The sequence below is a fragment of the Thalia democratica genome, chromosome 5 (assembly GCF_965202585.1).
Source record: "Thalia democratica chromosome 5, ktThaDemo2.hap1.1, whole genome shotgun sequence".
NCBI lineage: Eukaryota > Metazoa > Chordata > Thaliacea > Salpida > Salpidae > Thalia > Thalia democratica.
Window position 1 is genome coordinate 62661544 of NC_139169.1, and position 17359 is coordinate 62678902.

Below are 17359 nucleotides of genomic sequence, written 5' to 3' on the forward strand. Positions count from 1 at the left end.
AAAACTGTGATTTTAAAATTATTAAAATAGTCAGTATTGTCAGAGAAAAGTGTTTACTTGGTTGTAAAATCGAAATGGTGTGTGAAATGTTTAAAAACCTTTTAGAACAAACTTTTATAAGAATTTTAGAACGTTATAACCAAGTAATTATATAAAAAGATATAAACAAAAAGCTTATAATACTTTAGTTTTCAATTTAACACAATCTTAAAACTTTTAAGAACAATTTACAAAAACAATTATTTTCAAAAACCAAATGTAAATCTCATGAAAAATCATAATTGGAATTTATTACATAAATTAAAAAAAAAATCACACGACTTATCAAGAAAGGTATCTTGTTAAATAAAATCTATGAAATCCAAATAACTATTAAAAACTTTCAAATTTTTAAAGAAGCTTTAGAAAAAAAAAATTGCTTGCATTTATATAAAGAAGACCATTGACTCTATTAAATTTTAGTTTTTTTAGAAAATAAATAGTCTTTACACAAGCTATAAACACTATATTTAAGTGTCTTTTGTAATCATAAAAAGACCAGATGACAAAAGTCTTTACAATCTTTTCCTGTCTGAAAGCACCCTCACGATGCACCCCTTGCCGCCCTCCTGCAGCGCCTTGCCGTGCCACTGCAACAAAGTTCCGCACTGCTGACCGTCCAAGCCCATGCTGAACCCCTTGTATATGTACTTCATCAGCACGTCCACTTCCTCCACTTCCAGTTGCTTGACAGCCGATTGCACCTCAGAGGATTTGATGCTGGAGAGGACTTTGACCACTAGGTGAGCGGCTTTCTCCTTCTGCGTGTTGTCTTTGGTCTGTACCGGCGGGTTCTGGAGGACAACCTGGAAATTTGTTGAAACTTGTAAATTGAGTTCTTAAAAAAGTAAAATGAAATATAACAAAGAATTAAGGTTTGTAGCTGTAAGTTGCATTGCTGTGATGATTAATATACATTAAAGAATCTTAATATTAACATATATTGCTTATAATATATAAAATAGCTCAAAATTCTCTAAATAATTTTTAGCAGTGTAAGTAAAGCAATGTTTTGTAATCTTTAGAAGTATTGGTTTAAGACTTAAATTTATATTATGCTTGTAATAGAAGTTTGTTTGTTATTTTTTGTCAAAATAGAAAATATCAAAAACTTTACTTGTATATAAACAGAGTTGAAACTCTTAGAGTCAAAGAACTATCATGTGTGACCTTAAACTATCCTGACTTAATTTGAAAACCCTTAAAAAATTTTGTTTTTGGTGCAAACTACTTATACATCATATTCATTTGCTTCTAAATGATAAAATAAAAGCCACATATGTATGCTTTGGTTTAAAGAAATATATTTATAAAAAATATTTAAACTGGAACAACAAAATATAATACAATACATAGAAAAAAAATATGTTTTGAAATTAAAAAAGAATATTTAAACTAACCTGAGTCAGACTGATTTAAAAAAACATCATATTATCTTGAGTTTCCTGAGTCATGCAGAAATTTCAAAAATTTTTAACATATCCTTATTTACCCTGAGGAAAATGAGTATCCTGAGTGTGCGGCAACCTTGAATAAATTTGTAAAAATACTGTTAATAGTATTTTGTTTCCATAGGTCAAAAGCTAAAGGATTATTAAAAATGTTTTTATAAATAAATCAAATACAAAAACTGTTCCAAATTATCTACTTCAAAAAACTTCAAAGAAGTAGCAATTGTAAACTAAATCAACTAATATAAAAACATAAAAAGTGCTATACTACCATTTTATTTTAAACTTTAGCATAAATTAAAAACTGTACAAAAAACTTTTTGATTTCTCTTTACTATGTGTTATATTATTATAGAACCAAGTAATATAATAAATATATAAACATTGTGTTTTATGTTGCTTTGAATTCAAACCCATATTAAAAGTCAAGGTAACTTAAAATAACCTTGAGAGCAGCAGCAGCTTTTCCGCTCATCAGAAGATTGTTGACTTCAGACTCATTTGGGCCCTCATCAGTGAGATCACTCACGTCATCCCTGAACGAGTTGTCGTCGTACTGATCGACATCCAGCCTCCTGAAGCCTGCAGCAGCGTCCTTTGAAGATATGTTCTTGGCCATTTTATTTGTGTTTTAATATGAAATTCTGTATGACCATGTTAAATTTGTAAAAAATATATATTTGGAATTATGCTAGGGCTAAAATTCTTTAATTAAAGTCATGCTATATTGTTGGCAATTTTTTTTTTTGAGTTTTAATATGAAGTTCTGGTAAGTTTTATAAAGTAAGAAATGTAATATATGTCATTGAAAAAATGTAATAGTTAAAAATACTTTGATTGTTTTGAGTTTTTATTGGAGCCAAAATGAAGTTTTGATGTGATAGTATAAAAAATTTGGTGTTGAAATTGTCTTAAAGTTGAACTTCCTCAATTAAAGTCATGTTGCAACATTACAAATGTTAAGATGAAATAAAAATAACAAAGTTAAAAGTTTGTAGGTAAACTTTCAATATGTAACAATTAAATTTTAGCTTTTACAAAAACAAGTTTTTTTTTTCTTTGAAAGACTTTAAATGCTTGAAAATTATGCTCTTAAATAATCCTTTTTAACATAGTGCTACAAATTTGAAAATTTTATAACTTGTTGTATATAACTTTCTTTCAAGAACTAATTATCTAATTTTTAAACCATTAAAATTTGCTTAACTTTTGCTTTTGGTTTCTCATATTGTTACATTTATATAATTACTGCTAGTAACAAAATTAATAATTTTATAAGATTTTATTTAATTAGTAGTAATATTATTAAATTCTTGAACATACTTTTTTGCTGTTAAATTTAATTAGCTAACAGTGTATAAACTATTTGTGTTATATAAATATATCTAAGCGAATTTTTTGAAAACTTAAAATAGTTTAACTCCACCCAGATTTTTGCAACCTTCAATAAGACAACTCATCAGAGAAGACATTACTAATGCTTCATTAATATTAGCTAACTTATAAAACTGAGTATAATTATCATAATTATATATACATATATACTTTGTCAACTTTAAACTGGCAATTTTTTAATTATTCCTAACTATTCTTATATTATATGCAAAGTATTTTTATATATAGCAGATCATATTAAAAAATATAAGCATCATAAAGATTTTGTATCTCATATTTCATATAAGTAGTAAAACCAGTGTTACTTTTGTCTCTGCTAAGATTGCCTTTATGTTAAGCAATAATAAAAAGTTGAATGGGTAAGTCATAATTTACTTAAAATCTCAAACATTATAAAGGGGCAACTAAATTTAATTTAGTGTGCATATAATATATAATACTTATATATATAAAATGTTATATTAAAATATATCTAATTCACATTTTTATAACTATCAACAAGTTTTAATATGCTATGGGCATAGGGGGGTTGTAAACACCCTTTTTTTTAAATTTGATTTTGTATTATACAGTTTTTACTAAGCTACAAGATGACTTTACAGATTTCAAAAATTCAAAATAATTTTTGAGATATAGCCGGTCAAAGTCGGAGGCAACAATAGGATCCGTATGAGAGGAAATAACTAAAACGGCAAATAACTAGAAATTACTAATAATATATCTCCTCCTACGTTTTTTGAGATAACCACCTCAAATTTTTAGGAAATCTTCCTTGTAATATTTAAAAAATTATGTTGCAAAACAACTGCATTTTTGTTTTTTTTTCTATATAATTTTACTTTTTTTAATTTTTTCCGACAGAATTTTCTAAATATATCAAGGAACATTTCCTGAAAGTTTGAGGTAGTTATCTCAAAAATGTAGGAGAAGATAGATTTTTAGTGAAATAGTCTATTTTTGCCGTTTTAGTTTGCGCCTCCCATAAGGAACTTATTGTTGCCTCCGACTTTGACCGGTTATATCTCAAAAATTATTCTGAGTTTTTTAATTTGTAAAAGGTATCTTGTAGCTTAGTAAAAACTATATAAAATAAGATTAAGTTGTGAAAAAAAAAATGTTGACTCCCCCCCCCCCTATGCCCTTAAATAACTGTTGAGACAACTAAACATTAAAAATATATTCTTTTTTCACAACAATGAGATAATTAATAACTGTAAATTAATTTTTCAGATGTTGAAAACCACTGCTTTTAGCTTACATACATATACTTGGATTTTAAATTACTAAGAGCAAGACTATAAACATGTGTTTTTACAATTTATGTTTACAGAATGAGAAGGCTATGAAAAATACCTTTGTTATACATAAGTAGAACTAACCACAATGGGATTTTTTTTTACTTATAATTTAATTAAAAAAAGTAACATGACAAAAATTATAAAGTAGAACATAAATGAATTAAGTAAAAAATATCAAATTAACTTAAATATAACATAAAATGAGCCTGCCTTTTTGAAAAAATTTTAGCATCTTCTGAATTCATAAAAAAATATTTAATTTAGACTGCATGTGTGTGACAACCCTGCTCTACATAACAAATTGTTTTCTACAATAGAGCAAATTAATTATAACAAATGCTCTTTTAAGTGTATATATATTTTACAACAAAATTTATGATTGGAAAAGCTATTTACTGCTTATACTTTAGTTTAGGTGATAAGGTGAATATGTTGTTTAAGCTTTTAAATAGTTTCAGAGGAATATTCAGGGTTGCAACAGATCAAGTTGAGAAAAATGTTCTGACTTTTCCTGACTTTTGACTAAAATTTTCCTGACTTTTCTAATTCAAACTCTTAACTTTAACTTATTCTAAAACACATAATCCAACACTTGAAACTATATAAAGCTTTCAACTTAATTTTAATACAGGTTAAAACAACTTTTTTGCTGAATTCAATCCTCAAACTTCCATTACACCACTTGAACCATATGTGTATGATTGATGTATTTGCAAGAAACAGCTATATCAGCATAATAGTTGTATTATCACCTTATAAACACAGCTTGTATGAAAAAAGACACAATCTTTTAGCATTTTCTAACACAAACGTATCTAAATAAACAAAACGAAATATAAGGAACTCTTACAATTAACACCTAAAATTAATAACAAACTTTAACAATTCAAACTTTAAAACAATAACAAAATGTTACAATTGAAACCTTAAAATAATAAAGAACCTAATCAAACACAGTTTTTGTTTTTACTTTATGTACTAAAATTTATTTTTTTTACTTCTTTATAAGCACTTCAACCTCTTCATCTAGTGAAGATACAATTTCCTAAATCTGGTCTGCTTCCCGCTTAATTTTCTTGGCAGTTAAACCATTTGCCTTATTTTACTTAAATCGTTCTCATCTGCTGCTCCTACACTTGTCATAGAGAATCTTTTTCTTAAATCTAGCAACAGTTTATTGACTGCTTTTAATTTATTTTTGCACTTATTCTATTAATTTTTAACAGATAAAGACATAGGAAATTAAATAATTTTCTAAATTTTTCAGAAATTTTTCAATTTTAGTCTGACTTTAAAGGATATTTAATTAATTTTTTACCATTTGAAGGCTTTGGAAAATAAGGAATTTTGTACATTCAAACTTGTCAAACTTCCTGACTTTACCAGACTACTTTTTTTAAAAACCCACATGTTTTCCTGACTTTTGTCATTTTTTTTAGTTTTTCCTGACCTTGTGGCAACCCTGAATATTCAATTTTTACACAACCAGGGTTTAAAATATATTACCTGTATTTAAGTAAAAAAATAGTCTGAGCAATCAAAAAAAAAGGCATTAGTCACTATTAAGGGCATAGGGGGTAAACATTTTTTTCACAATTTAATCTTATTTTATATAGTTTTTACTAAGCTACAAAATACCTTTTACAAATTAAAAAACTCAAAATAATTTTTGAGATATAATCGGTCAAATTTGGAGGCAACAATAGGGAGGTGCAAATTAAAGCAGTAAAAATAGACTATTTCACTAAAAATCTATCTTCTTCTACGTTTTTTGAGATAACTACCTCAAAAATTCAGGAAGTTTTCATTGATATACTAAAAAAATTAACAGTTTTTTTTTGTTTTTTTGTTATATTTGTTTTTTTTTTGCAGATATGAATATTTTTTTTATTTTTTGAAAATAATCAAAGTAACAAAGACTCAGGCTAGCTCAAAATATTTAAAAGTTTTAGAAAAACTCAAGCTAGTTTTGGTTTTTCTTTAATCTTAAGCTAATTTTTTCAATGTTTTTTAAAAGAAATATTTTTTATCTTCTAGATGAAAAATATTTTTGTTATTTAGTAATATTTCAGGTATTCAAGTTTGATTATCATTTTCTTTAGAGCTTTCAATCCTTTTTTTGAACTTTGACTTTGTAAATTGAAAATATGATCATTTTAACTTAAGTATAACCAAACAAATTTCATATGGTGAATATATGAAAATTAAATGTATTTAAAACAGTTAAAAAACCTACTATACATTACAAAAAAGAAAACTTAAGTCCAGTGTTTCCCATAAATCAAAAGCTAACAGGTTATAAAAGGAACAACTTTAACATAGTTAAAAAAACAGGCAATAGATTATTTTATAAGATAACACTTAGGTTTTAAAATATTCTTTTAGGAACAAATTTTTTTAATGGCCCATTGACCACAGTTTTCCCACCCCTGCCATAAATCAAGCTTGGCATAATATATTTCTTTAATTTTGAAATTACACAATTTTATCATCTGAAATTCATTATTAATAATAATAAAAAGGTTAAATAGTTAAATAAATAAACTTAAAGTTCAACAAACACTAAAAATAGTCTTAACCAAACTTTCCTTAAGAGATTGATAGTGCCACTTTTATAACACATTTTAAAAGGATTACAGTATATATTTAGAAACTTTATACTTTTAAATACTTTTTTAACCCTAAATTTATCTTAAACTTAAAAGAGTTATCAACCTGGAAAATATTAGAAAACCTAGAAGAAATTCATATAAAAACCACCCTGCAAAAGGAATTCAATTGCTACTTTTTTTAGAAATATTGGTTTTAAGTTAACATAAGTACATTAAATGATGCTAAGAAAACCTCAAAAATGATTTAATGAAAACAATAAACATTCTCATTTTATCTGGTATAGAGTGAGCTTTTGGTCATTGAGCTAAACACCACTCATGTGTTGTAAAATATACAAAACATTGAAGAACATCATATAAGTAGAACATATATAATTTAACTTTAAATGAACTACAGCTAAAACTTAAAAATAGATCTCTAGCTGCAGAAAAATTATTTAATTATGTTATTTAATACTTAATTGCTTTTTAAATAAAAAAATTATTTGAACTTTAGCTTCTTTTTTATAGTAGAAAAATATCAGTGTAACTCTTCCTTCTATAACAGTTTTTTTTTTTGGTAGTCAAGCATGTCAGTTACATTTTGTGTAATTCTACCTGCCTAATTGAAAATTAACATTAAATAACCAAAAATATAAGAATAGAATAATAAAATTAAAATAATTCTGTGAATGACCTTTGATTATAAATAAATATTTCTTTTTTTTCTACTTAAATATAAGTAATTATAATGTTTTTAAGCTTTTTTTTGTGTTAATAATCTGACCTTTTTAACATAAATTTTATTAAATTTAAGTAACTCTTGGGATTTGGTGAGTTTAAACTCTGCAATATTGTTCTGCTTCAATGCACATTTCTCCCAAATGTAACAATATGTGTAATGGGTGTAATACAAAAATAGGGAAGTACTTATTTGGCTTTTTTGATGTAATACTTCAGCACCATAATACAAATATTGAACACAAATTATTTAACAAACTAAACTAAAGTTTTTAGAAATGTTAATGGTCATAGTGGTCTTAATTATTATAGATAGCAAAATTGTTACATTTCTTAAAAACAATTGTTTTAGTATCAACATTTTGAAAGTAATTTTTATATAGTTTAAAAAAGACTATTCTTGTTTCAAATTTTAAGCGATGAAAAACATAAGAAATGACTGGAAAATATACAATACAAGTAGTAAAGAATATATCTTTTGCTTAAAAAATTGTTTTGATTTTACTTTTCAACTTATTGACTTATTGAATTTTGTAATTATGTTTTAACTGTCTGTAGTTGAAGTTTAGTTGTTGCGAGTTTTTGAAAATATTAAAATAAAGTGCAGCTAAAATATATTATTTCGAACAATTCAGAACACAGTTACCTTAATTCGACGTTTTTTAACTCTAGAGTATTCTAATGCAATAACTTTTAAACTTTGATGATCATTTATCTCGTTTTTACAAATAATATGCAAAAAAGTAAAAATTCCTGAGTTGCTTACATAAAAAAAATATACGGTTCTGATCTGATATCAAGTTCATAAAAAACACATAAAAGAACTATTTTAGCTTTTATGCACTATCTATAGTATACTTTAGACTGCGTTTTATAATCAATAAAAAAGTTTGCTTATGTTAAAATTTTTCTCTGTTGTTTAGATGCTAAAAGATCATAATTATTTCAACATAAACTACTTAGATGTTTGTTAAATAACTACTACAAAATGTATTTTATGATTTTTTTCTAATTAGAAACTATACACTAAGAAGGAATTACATCCCAAAACTGACTATGATTTTTTCAAACATTTGTGAATTGTCGCTGTGGAAACTTTTATGCAACGATTTTATGTAAGACAAACCAGCGTGTTATAAAAGAACTTTTTTTTTTCAGTCAAGTTAATTCCATTATGTTAGCAGTGTTTTTGTATATTCATTTTCACAGTAGTTTAAGTTGTGACAAGATCTAATAGAAGGAATTCTAAATTACTATAAATATTAGTTTTTTAATCACTACAAACAAACCTCTCAACTAAAAAAGCTTTAAAAAAAATTAAAAGTTTTTTATTTAGCTAACTTTTGTTTTTTTAATTAAAAACAGTTTTATACAAAGCAAAGTTGTAATTTAAGTTTAAACAGTTAAAAAAAAAAATAAAACAAATAATTTAACTAGATTTTAAGTTTTATTTATAATTAAAAAGTTTTAAGTCTATCGTTTTCAATAATTTTTTTAGGTAAAGTAAAATTTACTGAATTTCTCTATATGTAAAGAACAAAGAAACTTTTTTATATAACAAAAACAGTTTGTTTACTCATACACTTTTGTAATTTCAGAAATCTATAGAGTTGTAATTATCTTATATTTTTTAAAGTTCATTATTGTCCAGAACTTCGTTAAACTGCACTACTTATCAAACCTAGAAACGTCGTTATTTTTAAAATTATTTTATTTATAAATTACGCAGTATTTTTTTTTCTTGCAAATATGCAGTAGTACTGCATATTTGCATATATATGAGTTAAGTTATATCATGTTCACTATCGTTGTACTGCAGCAGTACAACGATAGTGAACATGATATAACTTAACTCATATATTTATCTATGGTATTATTATACACGATTATAACGATTTTTGGTGACCCAATAAGTGTTTAAAAGATTAATGAATTTCAATCTGAAAAACTAATGAAAATTTCTTAACATAATGGACTAAAAACATTGCTAAGATTTATTAAAAATGTTGTACTTATATTATAATGAAAAGTTTTCGAAGTGTTTTTGGACAATATTGATTTTCAAAGTATTATTTCATGTTATTTTGTTAGTTAATCAAAACAAAGTTTAACTTTTAATACAAATTTTATTTAAAAAGATTATTGAATCTGTTTTTAATAAACTATTTAATGTAAAAAAGAAGCCGTCTAATAAACATATAAGAAAAAATATGTTTTAATGCATAAGAAATTTTTCACTGATTTAATTTTTATCAAGTATCATAACTGTGTTTCAGTTTTCAAATGGTGTTAATAATTTTAATTTGATTAAATCATTATTGTTAATAAATAGTGCTTTGGCCTACTATGGAATTTGTAGACTCTATAGAGCTATTCAAATGTAAGAAAGCAAAAATTTGATAGTCGAATACTTTCAGTAGCTAAAAAACAACTTTTATGTCTCATTTTAAATTAAATTAAAACTAATAAAAAATTGCAAACAAAATATTCTATTTACTCGTCCTGGACACTACGTAAAAGGTATCCGTGGTTCGATAAACAAAAGGTTCTTCGTGCGCCAGGTCATAGAACAAAATATTTTGAGCTTCATTTTTTTGTCGTTTAATAAACTATAATATATATAACATATTCTACCACGTTTCGGTGGCAAAAAAATACGACCATTTCAAGTATGATAAAATAGTAAAATAGTGAACTATGTTTTATCTTAATAATATTTTTTCTGCTTCAAAACAATCAATTTTTTTAAAAGAAGTGTTAACAAGAGATAACTTATAAACTAAGAAGGACATTGAATTTAACCATAAGCAAATTTTCAAGAAATTAAAAAATAGTATATGTAAAGTAGTGTATTCTAAACTTTTCTCATAACTTCGATTTAAAAAAAACTAAAAAAACTATGGCCCCTCTTTTAAAAATTATCAAAAAACTAATTTAAAAATAATTCTAAGACCTTTTTATATCTTTATCATCACCTCGAGAATATCTTAAATAAGCTTCAACCTATACCCTAAGTGCTCCTCTTCTTCCTTTGCAGTTTATAACCCCCTAATTTTCTAAAATGGCTTACTTTGGGAAGCCTTGGTACAGTGTCAGTTTTAAATTTTCCTGTAACATCTCGTATAATTTTTACAACTACCCTAAAAAACTCCTAAGACCTTTTTTTTTTCATTTACCATCAGCTCAACAATATCTAGTATATATTGTTTACTGAACAAGAAAAAAATCGCTCAAAAAGTTTGGTCTAAGGACCTGGTGTACGAAAAAACCATTCGGTTATCGAGTCGTACACGATACACCACATGCTTAAACAATTTCTTACGAGCTAATAAGTTATAAAGCTTTGATACAAACTTTTAAACCTAAAAGGAATAAAGCATACCATAAAATGAACGAATAGAAATAGAAACTAAACAAAAATTAACTATATTATGTGTTTAATTAAAAAAGTTTTATTCATAATGTACTAAAAAACTTGTCTAATAAGATAAAAATGAAAATACAGTCCAAGCCTAAAACTCAAAAGAATAAACATAAAAGTATATAACATTTCTAGACTTATAAAACTAACTAAAACTTAATTTATAAAACGACGTAAACAATATTAATAGCAGACATGAAAAAACTTGAAAAGTAGGTCACAACTTTTAAAATTAGGTAAAATTTCAAAAAGCTGAATTACATTTACGTTGAATTTTATGCTAAAAGTTTAATTTATTTTAATTGATTGAAATACTTAAAGAAGTTAATATTAAAATGAAAAAAGTTAAAATATATACTACAAAATTTTTATAATTTTATAAAGAAGTGAATTTGACCATAAACTCAATCTAACTTTTATAAATAGTAATATAAGAATAAGTACTGTATCATTTATACACTATGCACTTAATGAGAAGTAAAATAAACAAAGAAACAAAAAGTAATAAATAAATAAATAATAATGAACAATAATAACGACAAAAATTTTTCTTCTATCAAATTATTTATTTACTTTTTGTTCTGATTTATGATTCTGAGTTATAATACCTTTTCTAAGCCTAGATATGTAACTATAAAGATTTTAATTATATTTGCAAACATAAAAAAAGAAAAAAAAAGTTTCCTCAGAAATAATTTAGATTAATTGATTATAAGTTAACTTAAGATAGTAATCTCAGCTCAGCTTACCATTTATCTATATACTCAACTCTCTGTTAAAAAGTACACTATATTTTAATTTTTATATGGGAATATTAAAAAAATAAATAAGTACATATAAAAAAGCTGGTAAAAATTCTGAAGTTAGTTAGAAATAGTAATCTTAATAAATATTCTAAAGAATATCCAAATAGAAAATGTTGTAATATAGACTGAACCACTTTTACTGTAACCAAACAACCACCTTTTCAATTAAGATTTTTGTAATGGATGAAAACTATTATTAAATCCCTTAACAAAAGTATATAAACAAGTAGCAATGATATAAGTATAAGTTTCAAAACTACCCTTAGATACAATTTTTAGCTACCCCCCTACGACCCCTTTGCAGCTTTTGAACCTCTAAATTTCTTAAACAGCCCATAACTAAAAATAAGTTACTATAGTATCAATACTTTTACTTAAAATTAAAATTCATAGTAAAAAGTAGTTTATTGTTAAAGTTATTTGTTATTATACAAATCAAATACCAACTTTATCATTTAAAATAAAAGTCTTATACTAAATTATACAAATTAAAAATCAAAAAATGGTTAAAGTTATTAAAATAAGTCAAAATAAGTATTTTTTCAAAAAAGCTGTCAAAGTTTTGATTAAATTAATAAATGAGAAAACTAAATTACTAAAAACTTTTAAATAAAAAGACTTGGGGTGAATTATTAAGTTTGAAAGCTATACTTTTAAAATTTGGTAATATAAAACTCTACTAATGACGATTCTTAGCACAATATGCTAAACGCTTTCTCTTTTATTTCAAACGTATTAAAGATGACTACTACTTGAAAAAAAATCAACTTTATAAAAAAATAAAAAGTAACACGTTTATACTTATAAAACTTTTTTATTTTGCATCGGAAAGAGTCAAGTTGTAAAAAGTATATTCGAAATACTAAATTGCCTCTTAAAATAAACGTTAAAAAAACTTCAAGTCAGTATTTGACGCCAATAAGTTTTTTTTAACTGTCTATTTTAATAATAAGCTAAGTCAAAGCTCCTTTAGAGAAGCTTAAAAAAAGAAAATTAAGTAATACAAGCTTAACTTATTGAACTATATGTTTCTGGTATGAATAAGTTTATACTAGTCCTTAAATAAATAAACATCTTATATACCTTGAGGTTAAGTTTATTTTACATAAAAACATTGTAACTACAACGCTTCTAAAACACGCTCATAAATTAAGTTCAAAGAAACTAAGTTATAAATTATTAGCAGAAGGTTAAAAAAAAACAAGCAAAAGTAGTGCTGTTATCTAGCTTTGATAGGAAAAAGTATAAACTTTTAATGGTCATTTATACATGGTTTATACAATTAGAAATAGTTTTAGGTGAAAAACGATGTACTATACTTAGTGATAGAAAAAAAACCATAGCTACTGTATTGAGGTAATAAATTTAAGTTGCTTCTTTTATAAATGCAAAAAAAGATTATAATAGAAAATTATTTACAACTATAGTTTTACAATACGGGCTATCATTAACATATAATCTGTACTTATACAAGACAAAGCTGTTTTCCGAAAATTAATTGTCAGGAAGTGAACAATAAAAATTTATCGTAAAATATTTACACTTAGAAGTCAATTTTGTTTTGTTCATAAAATTTTAAAAGCAAATTTAGTCGTTAGGTTAAAACTTTATAAAAATTTAAATCAATTTAACATTACTTCTTCAAGATAAAACCTCTAACCAAAAACTCATAAAAACATGATATTTAGCGTTGTCAAAAGCTTAACTTCAATTTATTTTATTTAAAACCAAAAACTAATTGTTCGACATTCAACATTGGCCCAGGTCCTTCAACTTCTGAATGTCCTCCAAGTTTTTCACGGTCGAGGTCCTTCCCCTCCCGCTTCGCTTCTCCACCACCGACGTTATGGCGTCACCCGCGTCCTGGTTGAATATCCACACGAAGCCGGGCGGCATCTGGTCCGGTACCGGCGTCACTCCCGCCAAAAACGATACCTGAGAGAAAAGTGTACTGAAAAAAAAGTAGTTGGAGTTGGTTTTTTAAGTTGGTTGACCTGCAAGCTGAAGCGCAAAATATCAGTGACTGTTTGATTGTTAGTTTTCTTATAAGAAACACAAAAAAACAAGGTTTGTTTTGTATTTGTTATAAGAAGAGTAAATAAAACATTCACTGCTAAAAGCTAACATAAACGAGCTTTTTATAGTACAATCGGATAGAATGTGTGCAATTTCCTTCATTTTTTTTACTCTTCTTCACATTTTTTTCAAACATTCAACTGATTCACATATACAAACTTTTGGTTGCGATCGCTTCGACTAATGAGCACAACTTGAATTAGAAATATAAACTACTAACCTCAGTGACCATGACGGGGTCCTGGGCGTGTTCCTTCAGAGTGACCCTGGCGAGTCCCTGCGCTGCTGCGCCCCCTATCGACATCATTCCGGTGCCCGGTGACAAAAACATGTCAGCGCCACCGCCTGGTTAGAAATAATCACGAAATAATTAAAATGTTTTCAGGGTAGAAATTTTTAAGTAGAATTCTTTAATCACGAAGGATAAAAACTCTTAGTACTTTTTTATAACTTTATACAATAAAGTATAGTTCCTTTTTGAAATAATTTAAAAAATAGATGTTTCGGGTTAATAATTGAGAACGAAACATATTTGTTCAGTTTATGAAAAAATGCAAATAATTTATCGTGAAAAGTTGTTTAAACACTTTTGGTTTTGAAACCAAGTTTAAAGAACTAAATTTATTAAGTTTCCTCTTTATTGATACTCGCCGTTTAAAAATAAAATCCAACTAACAACATGGGTAAGTGTTAAAAAATAAAATTTATCTGTCAAAGAAATTATAAAGTAAACACGTTTTTTAATTTACAAATATTTTCTAATCAATATTTCATAGTATCAATCTAAACAAAATAGTAAAAATTAAATGTTTTATTAGGTAAAATATTTAATTTGCACATTTGTATTTAAATAAACTCTTTACATTTCAGTAAATCGAGTAATCTTTTTTAGTTAAGACAAGTAATTATATAGTATCAATCTAAAAAATTAAACAGATCAGTAACAAATAACACATTTAGAGTGTTTAAATCCTGCTATTGAAAAAAACTTACATTTACATAAGCTAGTTGTTATCACTTTTAAACTACATTTGTTTTCAAATCAACGAACAAGTTTAAACTAGAATATCAATAGTGACAAAATTGAAGGTTCCTGCTAAACTATTTATATACTAAACATTAATACATAATAAAATAAATAAAAGCATAATTATTAACGTAAACAAACACAAACAACATCTAAATTATAATTTTTTTAAATTAAATATATTTTATATCCACGACAAGTTTAAACTAATTCTTAAAAGTTTTAATCGAAACAAACATCTAAAAACTGACCGGTGACAAAAGTGAACGTTCCCGTGCTGCTGTTCTGCACCGCCCTAATGAAATACTTGTAAGCCACAAAAGGGGCGACCACTAGCGAGTTCAAAGCTGACTCTACCTGAATCTTGGATTGGTCCCTCATAAGTCCCTGCTGCCACCACGAGAACCCGATGCAACAGACCACGTCGTCGATACGACCCCCCATCTGCCGCAACACCTAGTGGATAAAAAATTGTCAACTTTACACCAAAAATTTTTGTAGTTTTGACTATCATAAAGCTGACTTATTATAGTTACAAATACTTTTTTTTTTTTAATCAACTATTATTTTGGACACAAGTTAACTCAAAAAGATAGATTTATTCTGTGAACTGTAGGCGTCAGCTTTCAGCTTTTCCTTATAAAGTTGTTAGTTTTTCATAGTTTAAGAATGATATCACACGAACTTATGAACACAACGTATGTATACGAGCTTATTCTCAACAAGTATCATAACTTGTTAGACAGAAAATTATTATACTTGCTATTTTCTTATTTAAAGAAACAAAAACATGTTAGCTAAAGCTACAATACAATTGTCATAGTTTATTTATTTATTCACATTAAATTTTAATTAATATCATTATAAACAATTTTTTGTAAGTCTTAGGCATCCGTTTTAAACTTTTTCTCACAAAAATTGCATATAGACAATATAAACTTGAACACATTGTAAAAATACTAGATCATCGTATTTTTAGTTTTTTATTAAGCTTCAGTATTAACAAAACGACCAATAACCTCGTTCAGGGCGGCCTCGGCCCCCTCCTCATTGCCCACGTCACCGACCACGTACACCACCTTCCGCGACATCTCCGCCCCGACCCTCGTCCTCAGCGTGTCCAACCGCATGGGGTCGCGCGACAAAACGGCCACTTTGGACCACCCCCTGCGCAGAAACCCGCCGATCACTCCGCTGCCCACGTTCCCGCATCCTCCCAGCACTAACGCGTGTCTGTCTTGAGCCATTGTGACGTAATATTTAGGCTGCTGTTGTATGAGAACAGTTGAGTTGTTTTGCTTTGGTTACTCTATTTTAGTTTAATGAATTAAAATACTAATACTTTTAATAGATGATTGAGGTTTGAACGGTTTTAAGTTTTGAGTATGTTTCTTGTGATAAGGAGCCGCTGAGTAACAAAAAAAAATTGTCGTTTTGCATAACAATCTAATTATTAATAATTTTTGCAGTAAACTTTCAATATTTGGTAGATTTTAAGTTATGATGGAACGAGAATTGTTAGGTTTAGGGTTAAAAATACAATTGTACTAATTAAATATTGTAATGAAACTGAAATTTAATTAAATTTGAGTTTTTGTTGTAATGAGATGCGGCTCAGTGAAGACATCGTTATAAAATATATTCGTTTATAAAAAGTAATCATATCGCACAGAAATTTTCTATACAAAAACCGAAAAATTTATAGATAATTTATGTAACAAAACTTAAATAAGTTCTTTCAAATTTATGACTAAAACGGAACTATATTTAAACTTTACCGTTTTAAAAACCGCAAGATTTTTATGTAAACTTTCTGTTAATTTATAAATATGCAACTTTATAACATAAAAATCTAAAATAGTCTAGAGTTTTCTGAAAACTCAAAACTACTTTTTAACAATTTCATCAAACAAAAGAAAAGCTTGTGGTAAAAATAAACAAATATTAAAGCAAAACTTATGTTTGCTTTTACTTCTAACGTAGTGAATTTAGTTTGGCTTTCAATATATTTCAAATTTACTCACTTTATCAAACAATTTATTTAAACTATTAGCTGATTTTTTTCAAATAAAAAACAATTGTTTACAGCTAACTTTTACCCAGTAATAAACATATAAAAACTTCTTAGACTATAAGTTTTCAATCACTGACTCTATTGTGGTAAAAAAAGACAAAAACACGTTTTAAATATGAATAAACTCTATAATTTTTCTTGTTTAAAGTTAAGCACCGGAAAAAGTTACAGTGATAAAGTGTGAAAAAAGAAAGTGTAAATACAAAGGAAAGTATGAATAATTAAAACTTTTGTTTACTTTGTCAAATTCCAACTACTACCTATTATTTTCGAGAAAAAAAACACTTTTCTTTGGTCTATAGTTTTAATAATTTTGTAGTCAAAAAGTTGAAGTATTTTTACGTTTTCAACATAGTTAAACGTTTTGAAGTTTTGTTTAGTATACAAATTAAGTCGTTAATATGTACAGCTTAAAAAAATAGCTTGTTTCACATTAAAAC

General features: G+C 26.3%; 2 protein-coding genes across 2 annotated transcripts; both read right to left on the bottom strand.

Moving 5' to 3' along the window:
- Positions 1 to 22: 22 nt before the first annotated feature.
- Positions 23 to 2130, bottom strand: LOC145837255 (actin-related protein 2/3 complex subunit 5-C-like). Its single transcript, XM_082945050.1, has 2 exons — positions 1936 to 2130; positions 23 to 845 (listed from the first exon to the last, which is right to left on the bottom strand). The coding sequence occupies exons 1-2, from the start codon at positions 2107 to 2109 to the stop codon at positions 555 to 557; spliced, it is 465 nt and encodes a 154-aa protein (XP_082801176.1). The 5' UTR covers positions 2110 to 2130; the 3' UTR covers positions 23 to 554.
- A 10626-nt stretch (positions 2131 to 12756) lies between these two features.
- LOC145837253 (uncharacterized) lies at positions 12757 to 16109 on the bottom strand. Its single transcript, XM_082945048.1, has 4 exons — positions 15865 to 16109; positions 15097 to 15301; positions 14039 to 14163; positions 12757 to 13677 (listed from the first exon to the last, which is right to left on the bottom strand). The coding sequence occupies exons 1-4, from the start codon at positions 16090 to 16092 to the stop codon at positions 13492 to 13494; spliced, it is 744 nt and encodes a 247-aa protein (XP_082801174.1). The 5' UTR covers positions 16093 to 16109; the 3' UTR covers positions 12757 to 13491.
- Positions 16110 to 17359: the final 1250 nt, after the last annotated feature.